The following is a 12,424-nucleotide window of genomic DNA, read 5'->3' on the forward strand; positions in this document are numbered from 1 at the left end:
TGTCCTCCAATTAAGATAATTTCGTTAATTCTTTCTTCTAAAATGAATGTCAGTCTATCCAGGTGTGTATCACGCCTTTCTCATCACCCCATATCCTAGCCGATAGCATCTACAACAATCATTGGGCCAATTATAACTTGATTATTTTAATGTAGGCAATAATAATGTCCTTATATACCCATGATGGACACCTTGGTATCCTCTCTCTCATAAAGAGCGGAGGCAAGCCCTGTATGCAATCTAGCGCTCAGCACAAGGGATGGAGTGGCGAACTGCTGCACCTTTAAGGCAATGAAGAAGAAAAGCGGCCACGGCCGCGGAGGAGGAGGCGAGAGTTATTCCATAATGCTCTGAGCCAGGGAAGGTTAGCGCAGGGACCAGTGTGATTTGTACGGCTGCGGGAAGATGCGTGTGCTTGTTGCTTGCTGGATGGAGAGAGGCGGCGAAAAGGGAATGAGTTTTCAGTACAGCTAACAACTATTGCTTCCTGCTTACAAATTCATACGTAATTTTTTATCCAATTCAAATGTATGCATTTTTTTCACTGGAAACTTTTTTGTCTCATTATTTATTCATAGTGTTTTCTTTATTTCGTTGACTAATTCGAATTGTTTTAACTTAATTCTTTATTTTCTTTGAATTTCATTTGGGAATTCCACCTGTGCATATTGCGCTTGTCCCTCCTCGTGTCGTATGCGTCTTCAGCCTCCAGTCTCCGCTCTGACTCAGCCGCACTCACCTGGACCAGAGCTCAAGGAGGCTAGACCCACATGTACCCCGCAGAGCATCGCGCCCAGAAGCGGGGAAGGCTGCACTAAGGCACGGCGTGGCCACTTCAAGAGAGACGTACAGTTGGATCTAAGCTCTTATCATAAGACAATCACCAGAAGCTCATACCTCTTCTTCCCAACGCGAAGAGAGAGAAAGAGAGAGAGAGATACTGATTTGTACAGACCATCGTCCATTGCAATTGGCATATTGAAGAAATATAAAGAAAACTTAACGAAGAAAGTGTGTGGAGTGAAAAAAAGAAAAAGCATAGCTTGGATATTGAACGGTGCGGGGCATGTGGATATTGGCTGTCATCTTTTTCCAGTGCATCTTGAATGGTAAGTTGTGCTATTTAAAATGAACTTCATTAAAGACATGCTCTGGAAATGTTAATTTAATGTTAATTTTCCTCTGAGCAAAACTTACCAGATATAGCCCATCTGAATTATTTGCGGAATAATATTATTTATTTAGAGGTAAAATGATATAGTAAATAGTTGTTGGTATGTCCTGAGAGCCCAATTGAGGAGCGGTTGGATTGGGCAGCAGAAGCAGTGCTGGCTGAGCTGAGCCTGCCAGTCACATCCCGGTTAATTTGGCTACCTAATACCTATAGTTGGATACAACTATGTGAAAACACTGATTTAAAAACACTGAATAAAAACTAGACTCTACTTTGTTCTTTGGGGCGATTAACATAATATTTTATAGTAAGACATTTCTCGAGTAGTGTAATAGTGCATAGGCTACAGTATATGGCGATGGCTTGATATGAAAATATGAACTAAATGCAGGTATCGTTTTGATACATTTCGCAGGTTACACTTAGTAACCTTATTTCAATTTTGTCTAATTGTACATTATCCCCATATTTGTATCTAATGAAATTGAGTGTGAGTGTATATTTTGATAAAATATTTTTGGGGGAAGGGTAACTTCATGTTTTAAGTAATATCAGATTTAGTTTTATTTTAATTATTTCCAATTAGTAATTATCGTAGCTCATTTGCATATTAACATCAATACAATTAGGAATTCTATATATTCATTCATAGCAGCATAATCACATGTGAATTACACTTAAATAGTGTGCCACTTAATTGTGACAATAAAATGCAATGATTTCCCCTAGGCACATAGGGTATATTGATATTTTAAAAGGGTTTTCATTAGGGGAAAAACATGCTTATTTTCTATGGGAACTTTAATAGGCCAATTAATGTTTTATATGAGAATACAACTTACTAAAATATTCCATTGATTAACTGAATTAATATGTGCATAAGATCATCTCTTTATTTCTATAAAATCAGGAGGTATCATGTGAGATAATACTGAAAAAGGAAACAACTCAGTTTGTGCTGTCTTTTTTTATGGAGCTACACCCACCATATTAGAAGTACAAACATGGAGGCATCAGGATTTTAAAAAACAGTTGAGGCAAGCCCCTTGTCGCTCATTTCCCTGTGTTCCCCCTGAAACAGTTGAACACAATCCCTTTGTGTTACACAATGCAAAGGTGATTGGCCTGTAATTCCTTAAAAATATGGATTTGATAAGAGGCAAATGTGCTTTTGGGTTGGGGCTGCCTGAACGCTTAGCGAATACAAGAAGGGTGTGTGTGAGAGAGAGGGGGGTGGGGGGGGGGGGGGAAGGGGGTTGGGGAGAGCAAGGGGGGGGGGGGGTTTGTGGGGGGAATAAATAATCCAGAGACAAATTGGACATTTAGAGGATCTTTTTAAAGATGGATGGATGGAGTGGGGGTTAAAATTAAAGTGGACAGATGCATGTAAACTGAGGGGAGAGAGATGCGTCAACCAAAGATGACAGAAAAACCATTTTGTGGCAAAGCTGAAGGGCTGAATGAGGTAGTGGTTTGCCACAGAAAATACAGTGATGCAGTGAGGGACGTGTACAAATGCATTTTAACACAACTGAGGTGGGACTGACTGGCTCTAGAGAGAGCCCCTGTTCCATAGTATGATGTCCATTTCAAATATCAATCCATTATGTGCTACAATAAACCCTTGTGTGAGCTGAGAGCACTATCTCTCTCTTAGCTTTTGAACGGCTTCACATGGTGTGTTTTGACCATGCAGGCTTTGGCGTTGTAAAATGGCTGCTCCTGAAGCGTTCAGCATGGAAACTTTGAATGAAAACACCACTGTAGATATGATACATGCGGAGTCTATGGCTGATGTTGAAGATCTGTGTTTTGTTGACAGATTAAGTTTACGCAAGAAGCACGTTGTCAATCTTTGAGGTTGTTGAAATGATTGTTTTGTGGGCAGGAATGGCATACAATAATATACAATACAATATTATTTCATTTTATATGCTTCTTTCTTTCAAAATGATGTGTTTTTTAAATCAATAAATCATAGATATGGCTGATAGGTCATAGATTGAAAAGGTGTTATACTGCAGTGTTTCTTATGATATCAGGCTACTTTGCATATTGCTCTATTTCTTCCTGATTTGTATTTTTTTGAATGTCCAACCAGCGTCCACATCACCAGCACTATCCTATATTAGAATAGTATAATGTGTAGCCTAGCTCTTCTGGGCAGAGAGAGAGAGACGGAGAGTGATCGAGATTGGATTCCAGACATAACGGCTTTTAGGGTTCTGGTCTAGCAGCACATGCTCCTGAGGTGGTCTCTATGGAAACGTGGATAATGAGTGTTGGCGCAGTGTGGGCTGGGTCTGAGCAAGGCCGCACTCTGTGCAGGTGACCCCGGAAGTGCTTCCCCACAGATTAGACCTGTCACTCCTGCAGCTCTATGATATTGTTGTAGATAGAGAAAGGATATGTGAAGGTTATTTTTGCATGTTTTAAAGATGTTATTCTGGTGGTAAGTTGTCTGTCATTCTGATATGTTATTCCCAGGTTTCTGTTCTTTTTAGTTTGGTTCATGTCTATTTGTTTGGTTTAGATCTTGTATTAGATTGTGTATTTATAGTATTTGAGTTATGCAAAGGTATGGAGCAATTTATTAAGAAGTTGTTAGATCATGTTGTCTTTTTTTAACTACAGCCTGACATTTGACAATGTAAATCTGCAGAATCTATAGGGCTCTTTCTGTTGCATATATTTGCTTCTTTCCGTTTTCAAGACTGAGGTGCAAACTCATCTTGTCTTTGGATACAATTTGCAATCATAAACAATTCAGAGTTGCAACGAGTAAAAAGCATTGTAGTGTTGATGTTAATGACACTTTTCCAGTGCTGTTGCATCAGTATTAAATGTACTGGGAACAACACATCTATCCATGGAGAGACAGACTGGGGAAATGGCATAATGTTGTTTTTGCTCAGCAATGCCAGGGGGCAAATATGACACATGCTCAATTGGACACTAATAAGCAGTGCAAATATACAACAATGCTCCTCAATTGGCACTCAGTATCACTGTGTGTGTGGGGGGGGGGGATTTGCCCCCTACCTCGGCTAATTCAAACATGAACCATCTCAGTGTGGATTCACCCTACCACCTTTCAGACAGACAGTAGTGTTTTGCCATCAGAACATAACCAAATTGTGTCTTTCATCTTATTCAAACACACATTCAGTAGTAAGACTTCCAATGTGGAAAATGCCTTAATCTATGCTGGCCTACAAGAGGATTCCTATTTAGAAGATTAAAGCTATCCTAGGCCTGGCATCTGAATAGCTGTCACTATCAGTTAGACTGCTCGTTTCGAACAGGAATAGCCCAGGGAACCAGGCTACAGGATTAACCTTGATAAAGCTGTCATGACCACAGAGATTTTAATCAACCCATCTGGGAGATCTCCACAGAGAGAGACCCAGGTTTGGTGTTATCATAGCAGACATGTTGACTTAGTAATTGGGTGCTGTGTTTTTGTCATTGTATATGGGGGCAGGTGTGTGGAAGTAAAGTGCAATTATATTTTGAGTGTAAATGTACCTGTAATTATACAAAACATTAAGAACACCTGCTCTTTCCATGACATAGACTTAGACTGACCAGGTGAATCCAGGTGAAAGGTATAATGCCTTTTTGATGTCACTTGTTAAATGCACTTCAATCAGTGTAGATGAAGGGGAGAAGACAGGTCAAAGAAGGATTGTCTCAGTTGCCTTGAGACAATTGAGACATGGATTGAGTATTTGTGCCATTCAGAGGGTGAATTGGCAAGACAAAAGATTTAAGTGCCTTTAAATGGGGTATGGTAGTAGGTGCCAGGCACACCGGCTTGTGTCAAGAACTGCAACGTTGATGAGTTTTTCAAGCTCAACAGTTTCCCGTGTGTATCAAGAATGGTCCACCACCCAAAGGACATCCAGCCAACATGACACAACTGTGGGAAGCATTGTCAACGTGGGCCAGCATCCCTGTGGAACGCTTTCGACAACTTGTAGAGTCCATGCTCCGACGAATTGAGGCTGTTCTGAGGGCAAAAAGGGGTTGGGGGGGGCAACTCAATATTAGGACGGTGTTCTTAATGTTTTGTATAATTACAGGTACATTTACACTCAAAATATAATTGCCCTTTACTTCTCAGTGTACGTGCCAATGATGGATGTCGTTTATCACAAAATGCAGGAATATCTACACACATATCCCCACACAGATCCCCATTGTGTTGAATCCTACTGTACTAGATACAGATATCATTTTTTTCTAGATCGTGTATTACTTTCCAGTCATTGTTTCAAATATCAAAGATCAACAAACCTGCACTCCAAACGCCATCTGTGCAACTCATAGATTTGATTTGGGGTCTTTTCTCTTTTCTAAATGTCACCTTATGAAAGACATTGAACAGTTTGTAAATAAACAGTTATTATTGCATTATCATTATTATTTAACTAGTGAAAACAGAAGACAACATTGTTTGGAGGTCATGTTCAGGCCAGTGGGAAACTGGCTGGTGGTGTCCTTTGGTATATATCTGTCAGTTCACGTAGAACCAAGCCTGTATGACAGAGCCACAGCAACAAACACACACGCACAAGAATAAAGTGATATTTGATAATACTCCTCCAACAGCAAAACGTTTGATCTAAAAATGACCTAATAGATAAATACCAACAGCACTATAAAATAAAGCCTTACAAAATACATCCTTCCCATAAAAATCAGCATATGGCAAGTATTTGCAACATCTAAAACATTGTGCAAGATGGATGTCATGACATCTCCTAACATATCCCTGAGCTTGGAGTTGGCTGTTATATCCAGAACAGACTGAACCATATGGTAATGTGTGCACATTGAAATGTTAACTGTTTCTTTTAACCCAGGCCAGAATGCTTAAGGAGATGATGGAGTGCAACTAAGCAGAGAGAGAGATAAAGAGAGAGAGAATGAGTCAGCATGTGTTACACACTGGTGTTTGACACACTGTAAGGAAGTAAACTATTACACAAGGTTCCCACATGCACACACACAGGTTCTTCCTGGTAGGTGGTGTTTTATATCTGTGAATTAATAAAACAACAGTAGTTAGTAGATAGCCTACGACATTTGTTTTCCACTTAGCTGGCATGCTAGTGTTTCCATGTTAAAGTGGGGTAGTAGGCTAATGCCCCAGCCCTTCAGGAAGGCAGGAGCTGATCTAAATGTGGCCCAGCTAGCCCACAAGTGGGGATACTGTGGGCCCTACTGTATATTCACAAGACAAGTGTTCTGCTTGCACTTTTTTTCTTACATTTGATTGTTGTACTGTGCAGCATGTATTTCTCAAAACTACCAGTTTGTCAATGTTGTATGAGATTTTATCTAGCGAAAGGGAATGCTTTCCTTGTCCATAGGCCCTCTTTTTCCTTTGAGATACAGCATACCCCTTCAGCTACAATATCATTATAGATTGAGGCCTGAAAGGTACATATATTAGGATGAGTTGAGTAGACAGGATGAGTTGTTTTGACTTTGAGGGTATGTTATATACCATGTCAGGTCAAAAAGGGACTGGTGCTGAAGCCAACACACACACATAGCCTACAGTATACTGTAGACTTGGCCATGGACATTTAATCCATATATCCATAACCCAACCTGAGCAGCGTGAGCATCAGTTGACATATAAAGTTTCCGGCTAAAGTCTTGATTTGTTCTCACATGCTCACTCTTGCCCTCTGGGACATCACCATGGCACTGTACTATAGACTTATCTGCTATTTTGAACAAGCATTAGAACAACAGTGCCAACAGTCCTTCCTGAGATAAGGGCTGTGTCCGGGTAGCCAGATCTGGAGACAGGGGTTGCCAGGCGAAGAGGTTCCTTCCCGGTGAGTTTCTGTATGTAATGTGGTGCACATACACACACACTGCAGAGCTATTTTTGGGAGACCATTTTTAAAGTCTGTCACAGGGGTAATGGAAGGAGTGCCAAATGACCTCTACAGAAAGACTCAGGCTTTGGGGTTTTCTACACACACGCACGCTCACACCAGGTCAGGCTCATTTATAACACATGGGACAGGTATCCCGCTATGCAAAAGTGATTGATCTCCTGAGTTGACGTGGGAGGCAGGTGAGGTGGCTTATACATCTACACAGATCACACTCTTCTTTTTCTGTAGGTGAATAACATTAGAGTTGATAACCTTGAATACAATATATTGCAATACAATGCAGCCCATTAAAGACAATGGTATACATTGTTATCGTATTGCACCAATATTATGGAAAAAGCAAAAAAGCTGTGTAGCCAATTTGAATGATTTTTGTCAGACGTTTCAATTGTCTTCAGTCCATAGAAATGCTTCGGATGAAAGAGCTAAATCAAATCAAATTGTATTTGTCAAGCGCTCCGAATACAACCTTACCTTGAAATGCTTACTTACAAGCCCTTGACCAACAATGCAGTTCAAGAAATAGAGTTAAGAAAATATTTACAAAATAAACTAAAGTTTAAAAAAATTAGTAGAGTAAAACAAGAAATTACATAACAATAACGAGGCTATATACAGGGGGTACCGGTACCAAGTCAATGTGTGGGGGTACGTTTGTAAAGGAGGGACAGTCACATGACACTTTTTTTTCTCTTATGAGTATAATGCATTAAATTAGCACATTTAAATATATCCAATTGAAACGAAGCAACACACAAGGTTAGTGTGTTTTATTGTGTCAGTGTGTGAAGTGATGCCTGTTTGTCTTATTCAGCCAGTGATTGTTAGCTGCTCGGCTGACTATTAGATGCGTTGAGGCATATCCGACAAGCCCTGATTAGTATGCAAAAAAATCGGCAGAATTTCTGTAGCCAGAAATGTGTAACATTTTCAAAGATTCTCCACAAATGTCTCATTAAAGTGTTGCTAGCTCTGGGTCAAATCTGTTTCAGTCTCCATTCTATCAGGCCTTCCCCAGAAGTGATTATGCTAATTGCTGTTTGATCAGATGATTAAATTATAATTTGATTAATCCTGAGCACTAAACGGTCTGAATATGTTTATGTCCACTTGGTAGCATAGCTTTGCAGAGCTAACGTCTCCTGTCACTATGTAAGCAGACATGACAGAGTAAGGGAGGGATGACCAGAGAATGACTGAGGCACACCATCCAGATAGAAATAAACATTGTTTTTTTATTTAGATTGCATTTATTTAGATAAGTTAACCAAAAATGTAAATTGTCTTAATGTATATCACATTAAGCCAATAAAAAATGCAGGTGTCCCAGTCAGAGAAGACCTGAAATTGTAAATAAATATTAGTGTAGCCTATTTTTGCAGTGAGTAGAGTAAAGAATAGCCTGAATGCAGCTTGCTGTCATCATTGTCGTAGTGAATTTCCGCCAGTCTTGTGTACCCTCAGTGTCCATTACAATTATTATATTGTTGTGAGGTTGGGTACTGTTGGTAATATCACTGACTGATGAGGACAGTGTCCTGTGTGTCCCCTAGAATCCACGCCTCCTGTTGGGGACAATTTCAGGTGTTCTCTGACCGGGACACCTGCATTTTTGAAGGGCAGGTTCCAATGCTTGGTCACACACACACACACACACACGCACACGCACGCGCACACACACACACACACACACACACACACACACACACACACACACACACACACACACACACACACACACACAAAAGCAGGCTACCTGGCTCTGTCTCCCACTGTGGTATTAGAGAGGACCCTGCTGCAGTATGCTTACTCAAGATGGAGTAGCCCTGCCTGTGAAGCAAGTGGAGAGGGTGGGGGAGAGGGAGCGGTAGAAAGGAGAGGGAGGGCAGAGAGAGAAGGGCATGTTTCCTGAAGCATCAGAGAATAGCTGTGAACGGGAGGGAAGGCAATGATGTCTAGTTATCTGACGCACAATCCCTTTTAACCCCAGGACTTTGATTTTCCCTATTCTCGTGACAGCCTCTAGCTACTATGGCTAACTGTTAATAGCTTTTTGTTTCTGTGGCTGCACATTTCTTTAACAACAAAAAGATGCAGCTTTTATATTTGCAATGTTTAATAAATTATTCCTGTACACCTTTTTGTTGTTTCTGTGGCTGCCTGTTTTGAGCACGCCATATTTAATTGACAACAATATAAAAAGAGGCAGCTACTATGCAGTATCTGTAAGGTTAACCAGCAATACAGTTTTCCATAACCCCTAACTTGCATTGAAAAGGACATGTGTCTCCCCGATGCATTTTACCATTTTAACCATTTATAATTAATGCTCACGGTGATTCTCTGTCAACTGCTTGCATCTACTCCCCCAGCTGAAGCCTTGGTGCTGCACACCACATGGATGCTCTTAAGGATGTCTGTTATATCATCCAGCCTCTTCTATTCCACAAAATCTCCCTGTTCATCCCTACCTGCTGGATACAATATCCAATAGGACCTATAGCATTAATCTCACCTGATCTCCCTGCACCAATAAGACTCACAGGCTCAAATTGACTAGCCTATCATAGGCATGTTTGTCAGACTGTCCTTTGAGTCTTGTCCTATGAGAGAATTTTTTGTCACTGTACACTGTCTTTTCGTACCCAGATACTCATAACTTTTGGTTTGGGGTTTGTGATGACTTATTTTGATTTGACTCTTCTAGTCTTTTACCTTGAGGGAGACTCATGTCAACAAAACAAGCTCTGATTCATACTTTGAACTGGAAGAGATGCACACTCATAGTTGTCATTAAACATCCTCTGTAGTGTACTTTAGAAACTTACTCCAAAGAATGTAATTCCAAATGTTGTCAGATGTATGTTTCCTATAAGGTCGTCATGACCAATATGTGAGATTTTAGAATATCGCTGGAGGGGATGGCTGCCGTTTTACAGGCTCCTGACCAATTGTGCTATTTTGTGTGTTTTTTCGTGCCCTCGCGACTGTCTTGGTGTGTTTGAACCATGATAGTTTGTCGGTGATGTGGACACGAAGGAACTTGAAGCTCATGATCCACTCCACTACAGCCCCGTCGATGTGAATGGAGGCGTGTCCTTTTCCTGTAGTCCAGGATCAGCTCCTTTGTCTTGCTCACGTTGAGGTAGATCTCTGACCTCCTCCCTATAGGCTGTCTCACCGTTGTTGGTGATCAGGCCTACCACTGTTGCGTCGTCAGCAAACTTAATGATGGTGTTGGAGTCATGCTTGGCCACGCAGTTGTGGGTGAACAGGGAGTACAGGAGGGGGTTGAGCACGCACCCCTGAGGGGCCCCAGTGTTGAGGATCAGAGTGGCAGATGAGTTGTTGCCTACCCTTACCAACTGTGGCTTGCCCGTCAAGAAGTCCAAGATTCAGTTTTCAGAGGGAGGTGTTTAGTTCCAGGGTCCTTAGCTTAGTGATGAGCTTTGTGGGCACTATGGTGTTGAACGCTGAGCTGTAGACAATGAACAGCATTCTCACATAGGTTTTCCTTTTGTCCAGGTGGAAAAGGGCAGTGTGGAGTTCAATTGAGATTGCATCATCTGTGGATCTGTTGGGGCAGTATGCGAATTGGAGTGAGTCTAGGGTTCCGGGATGATGGTGTTGATGTGAGCCATGGCCAGACTTTCAAAGCACTTCATGGCTACCTACGTGAGTCCTACAGGGCGGTAGTCATTTAGGCAGGTGGTCTGCTTGAAACATGTAGGTATTACAGACTCGGTCAGGGAGAGGTTGAAAATGTCAGTGACGACACTTGCCAGCTGGCCCGTGCATGCTCTGAGTACACGTCCTGGTAATCCGTTTTGCCCCGCGGCCTTGTGAATGTTGACCTGTTTAAAGGTCTCGCTCACATCGGCTATGGAGAGTGCGATCACACAGTCATCCAGAACTGCTGGTGCTCTCATGCATGCTTCAATGTTGATTGCCTAGAAGGGAGCATAAAAGGTATTTAGCCCATCTGGTAGGCTCACGTCACTGGGAAGCTCGCGGTTGGGTTTCCCTTTGTAGTCCATAATAGTTTGCAAGCCCTGCCACATCCAACAGGCATCACAGCCATATTATTATGATTCAATCTTGGTCCTGTATTGATGCTTTGCCTGTTTGGTGGTATGTCTGAGGACATAGCGGGATTTCTTATAAGCATCCAAATTAGTGTCCCGCTCCTTTAGCTTGGTTTGGATGTTGCCTGTAATCCATGGCTTCTGGTTGGGATATGTACTTACGGTCACTGTGGGGACGACGTCGTCGATGCACTTATTGATGAAGCTGGTGACTGAGGTGGTATACTCCTCAATGCAATTTGACGAATCCCGGAACATATTCCAGTCTGTGCTAGCAAAACAGTCCTGTAGCTTAGCATCCTTGTCATCTGACCACTTCAGTATTTAACGAGTCACTGGTACTTTGTGATTTAGTTTTTGCATGTAAGCAGGAATCAGGAGGATAGGATTATGGTCAACTTTGCCAAATGTAGAGTGAGGGAGAGCTTTGTATGTGTCTTTGTGTGTGGAGTAAAGGTGGTCTAGAGTTTTTTGTCCTCTCGTTGCACATGTGACATGCTTGTAGATATTAGGTAAAACAAATTTAATTTTGCCTGCATTAAAGTCCCCGGCCACTAGGAGCGCCGCTTCTTGATGAGCATTTTCTTGTTTGCTAATGGTCTTATACAGCTCACTGAGTGCGGTCTTAGTGCTAGCATCAGTTTTTGGTGGTAAATAGACAGCTACGAAAAATATAGATGAAAACTCACTTGGTAGGTAGTGTGGTCTACATCTTATCATGAGGTACTCTACCTCAGGTGAGCAATACCTCGAGACTTCACTAAGATTAGACATCGCGCACCAGCTGTTATTGACAAACAGACACACACCACTAACCCTCGTCTTACCGGAGGTCAGTGTTCTGTCTTGTGGATGCATGGAAAACCCAGCCAACTGTATATTATCCGTGTCGTCGTTCAGTCTTGACTCGGTGAAACATAAGATATTACAGTTTTTAATGTCCCGTTAGTAGGATAGTCTCGAACGGAGCTCATCCAGTTTATTCTCCAGTGATTGCACGTTGACCAATAGAACGGATGGTAGAGGCGGGTTACCCACTCGCCGACGAATTCTCACAAGGCACCCGGATCTACGCACCCTGTATCTCAGTCTTTTCTTCATGTGGATGATGAGGCTTTGGGACTGGTCCGGGAACAACAGTATATCCTTTGCATTCTGATATCCAGAAGATATTTTCGGTCATAAGAGACGGTAGCAGAAACATTATGTACAAAATAAGTAACAGCTCAGCGTTCAACACCATA

General features: G+C 41.7%; 1 protein-coding gene across 3 annotated transcripts in view; it reads left to right on the forward strand.

Annotated features, from left to right (window-relative positions):
* Positions 1 to 293: 293 nt before the first annotated feature.
* LOC111981410 (cell adhesion molecule DSCAM) overlaps positions 294 to 12,424 on the forward strand; it is a 143,149-nt gene continuing 131,018 nt past the window's right edge. For 2 of the 3 annotated variants that reach the window (XM_024012656.2, XM_024012657.2), the window contains exon 1: positions 295 to 1,109. In XM_024012656.2, coding sequence (XP_023868424.1) covers positions 1,067 to 1,109 — 43 coding nt within the window. In that variant the 5' untranslated portion in view covers positions 295 to 1,066. Of the gene's footprint in view, positions 1,110 to 12,424 lie in introns of all 3 variants that reach the window. The other variant, XM_024012658.2, reaches the window with a different exon arrangement.

This window comes from Salvelinus sp. IW2-2015, linkage group LG20 (genome assembly GCF_002910315.2).
Source record: "Salvelinus sp. IW2-2015 linkage group LG20, ASM291031v2, whole genome shotgun sequence".
NCBI classification, from domain to species: Eukaryota; Metazoa; Chordata; class Actinopteri; order Salmoniformes; family Salmonidae; genus Salvelinus; species Salvelinus sp. IW2-2015.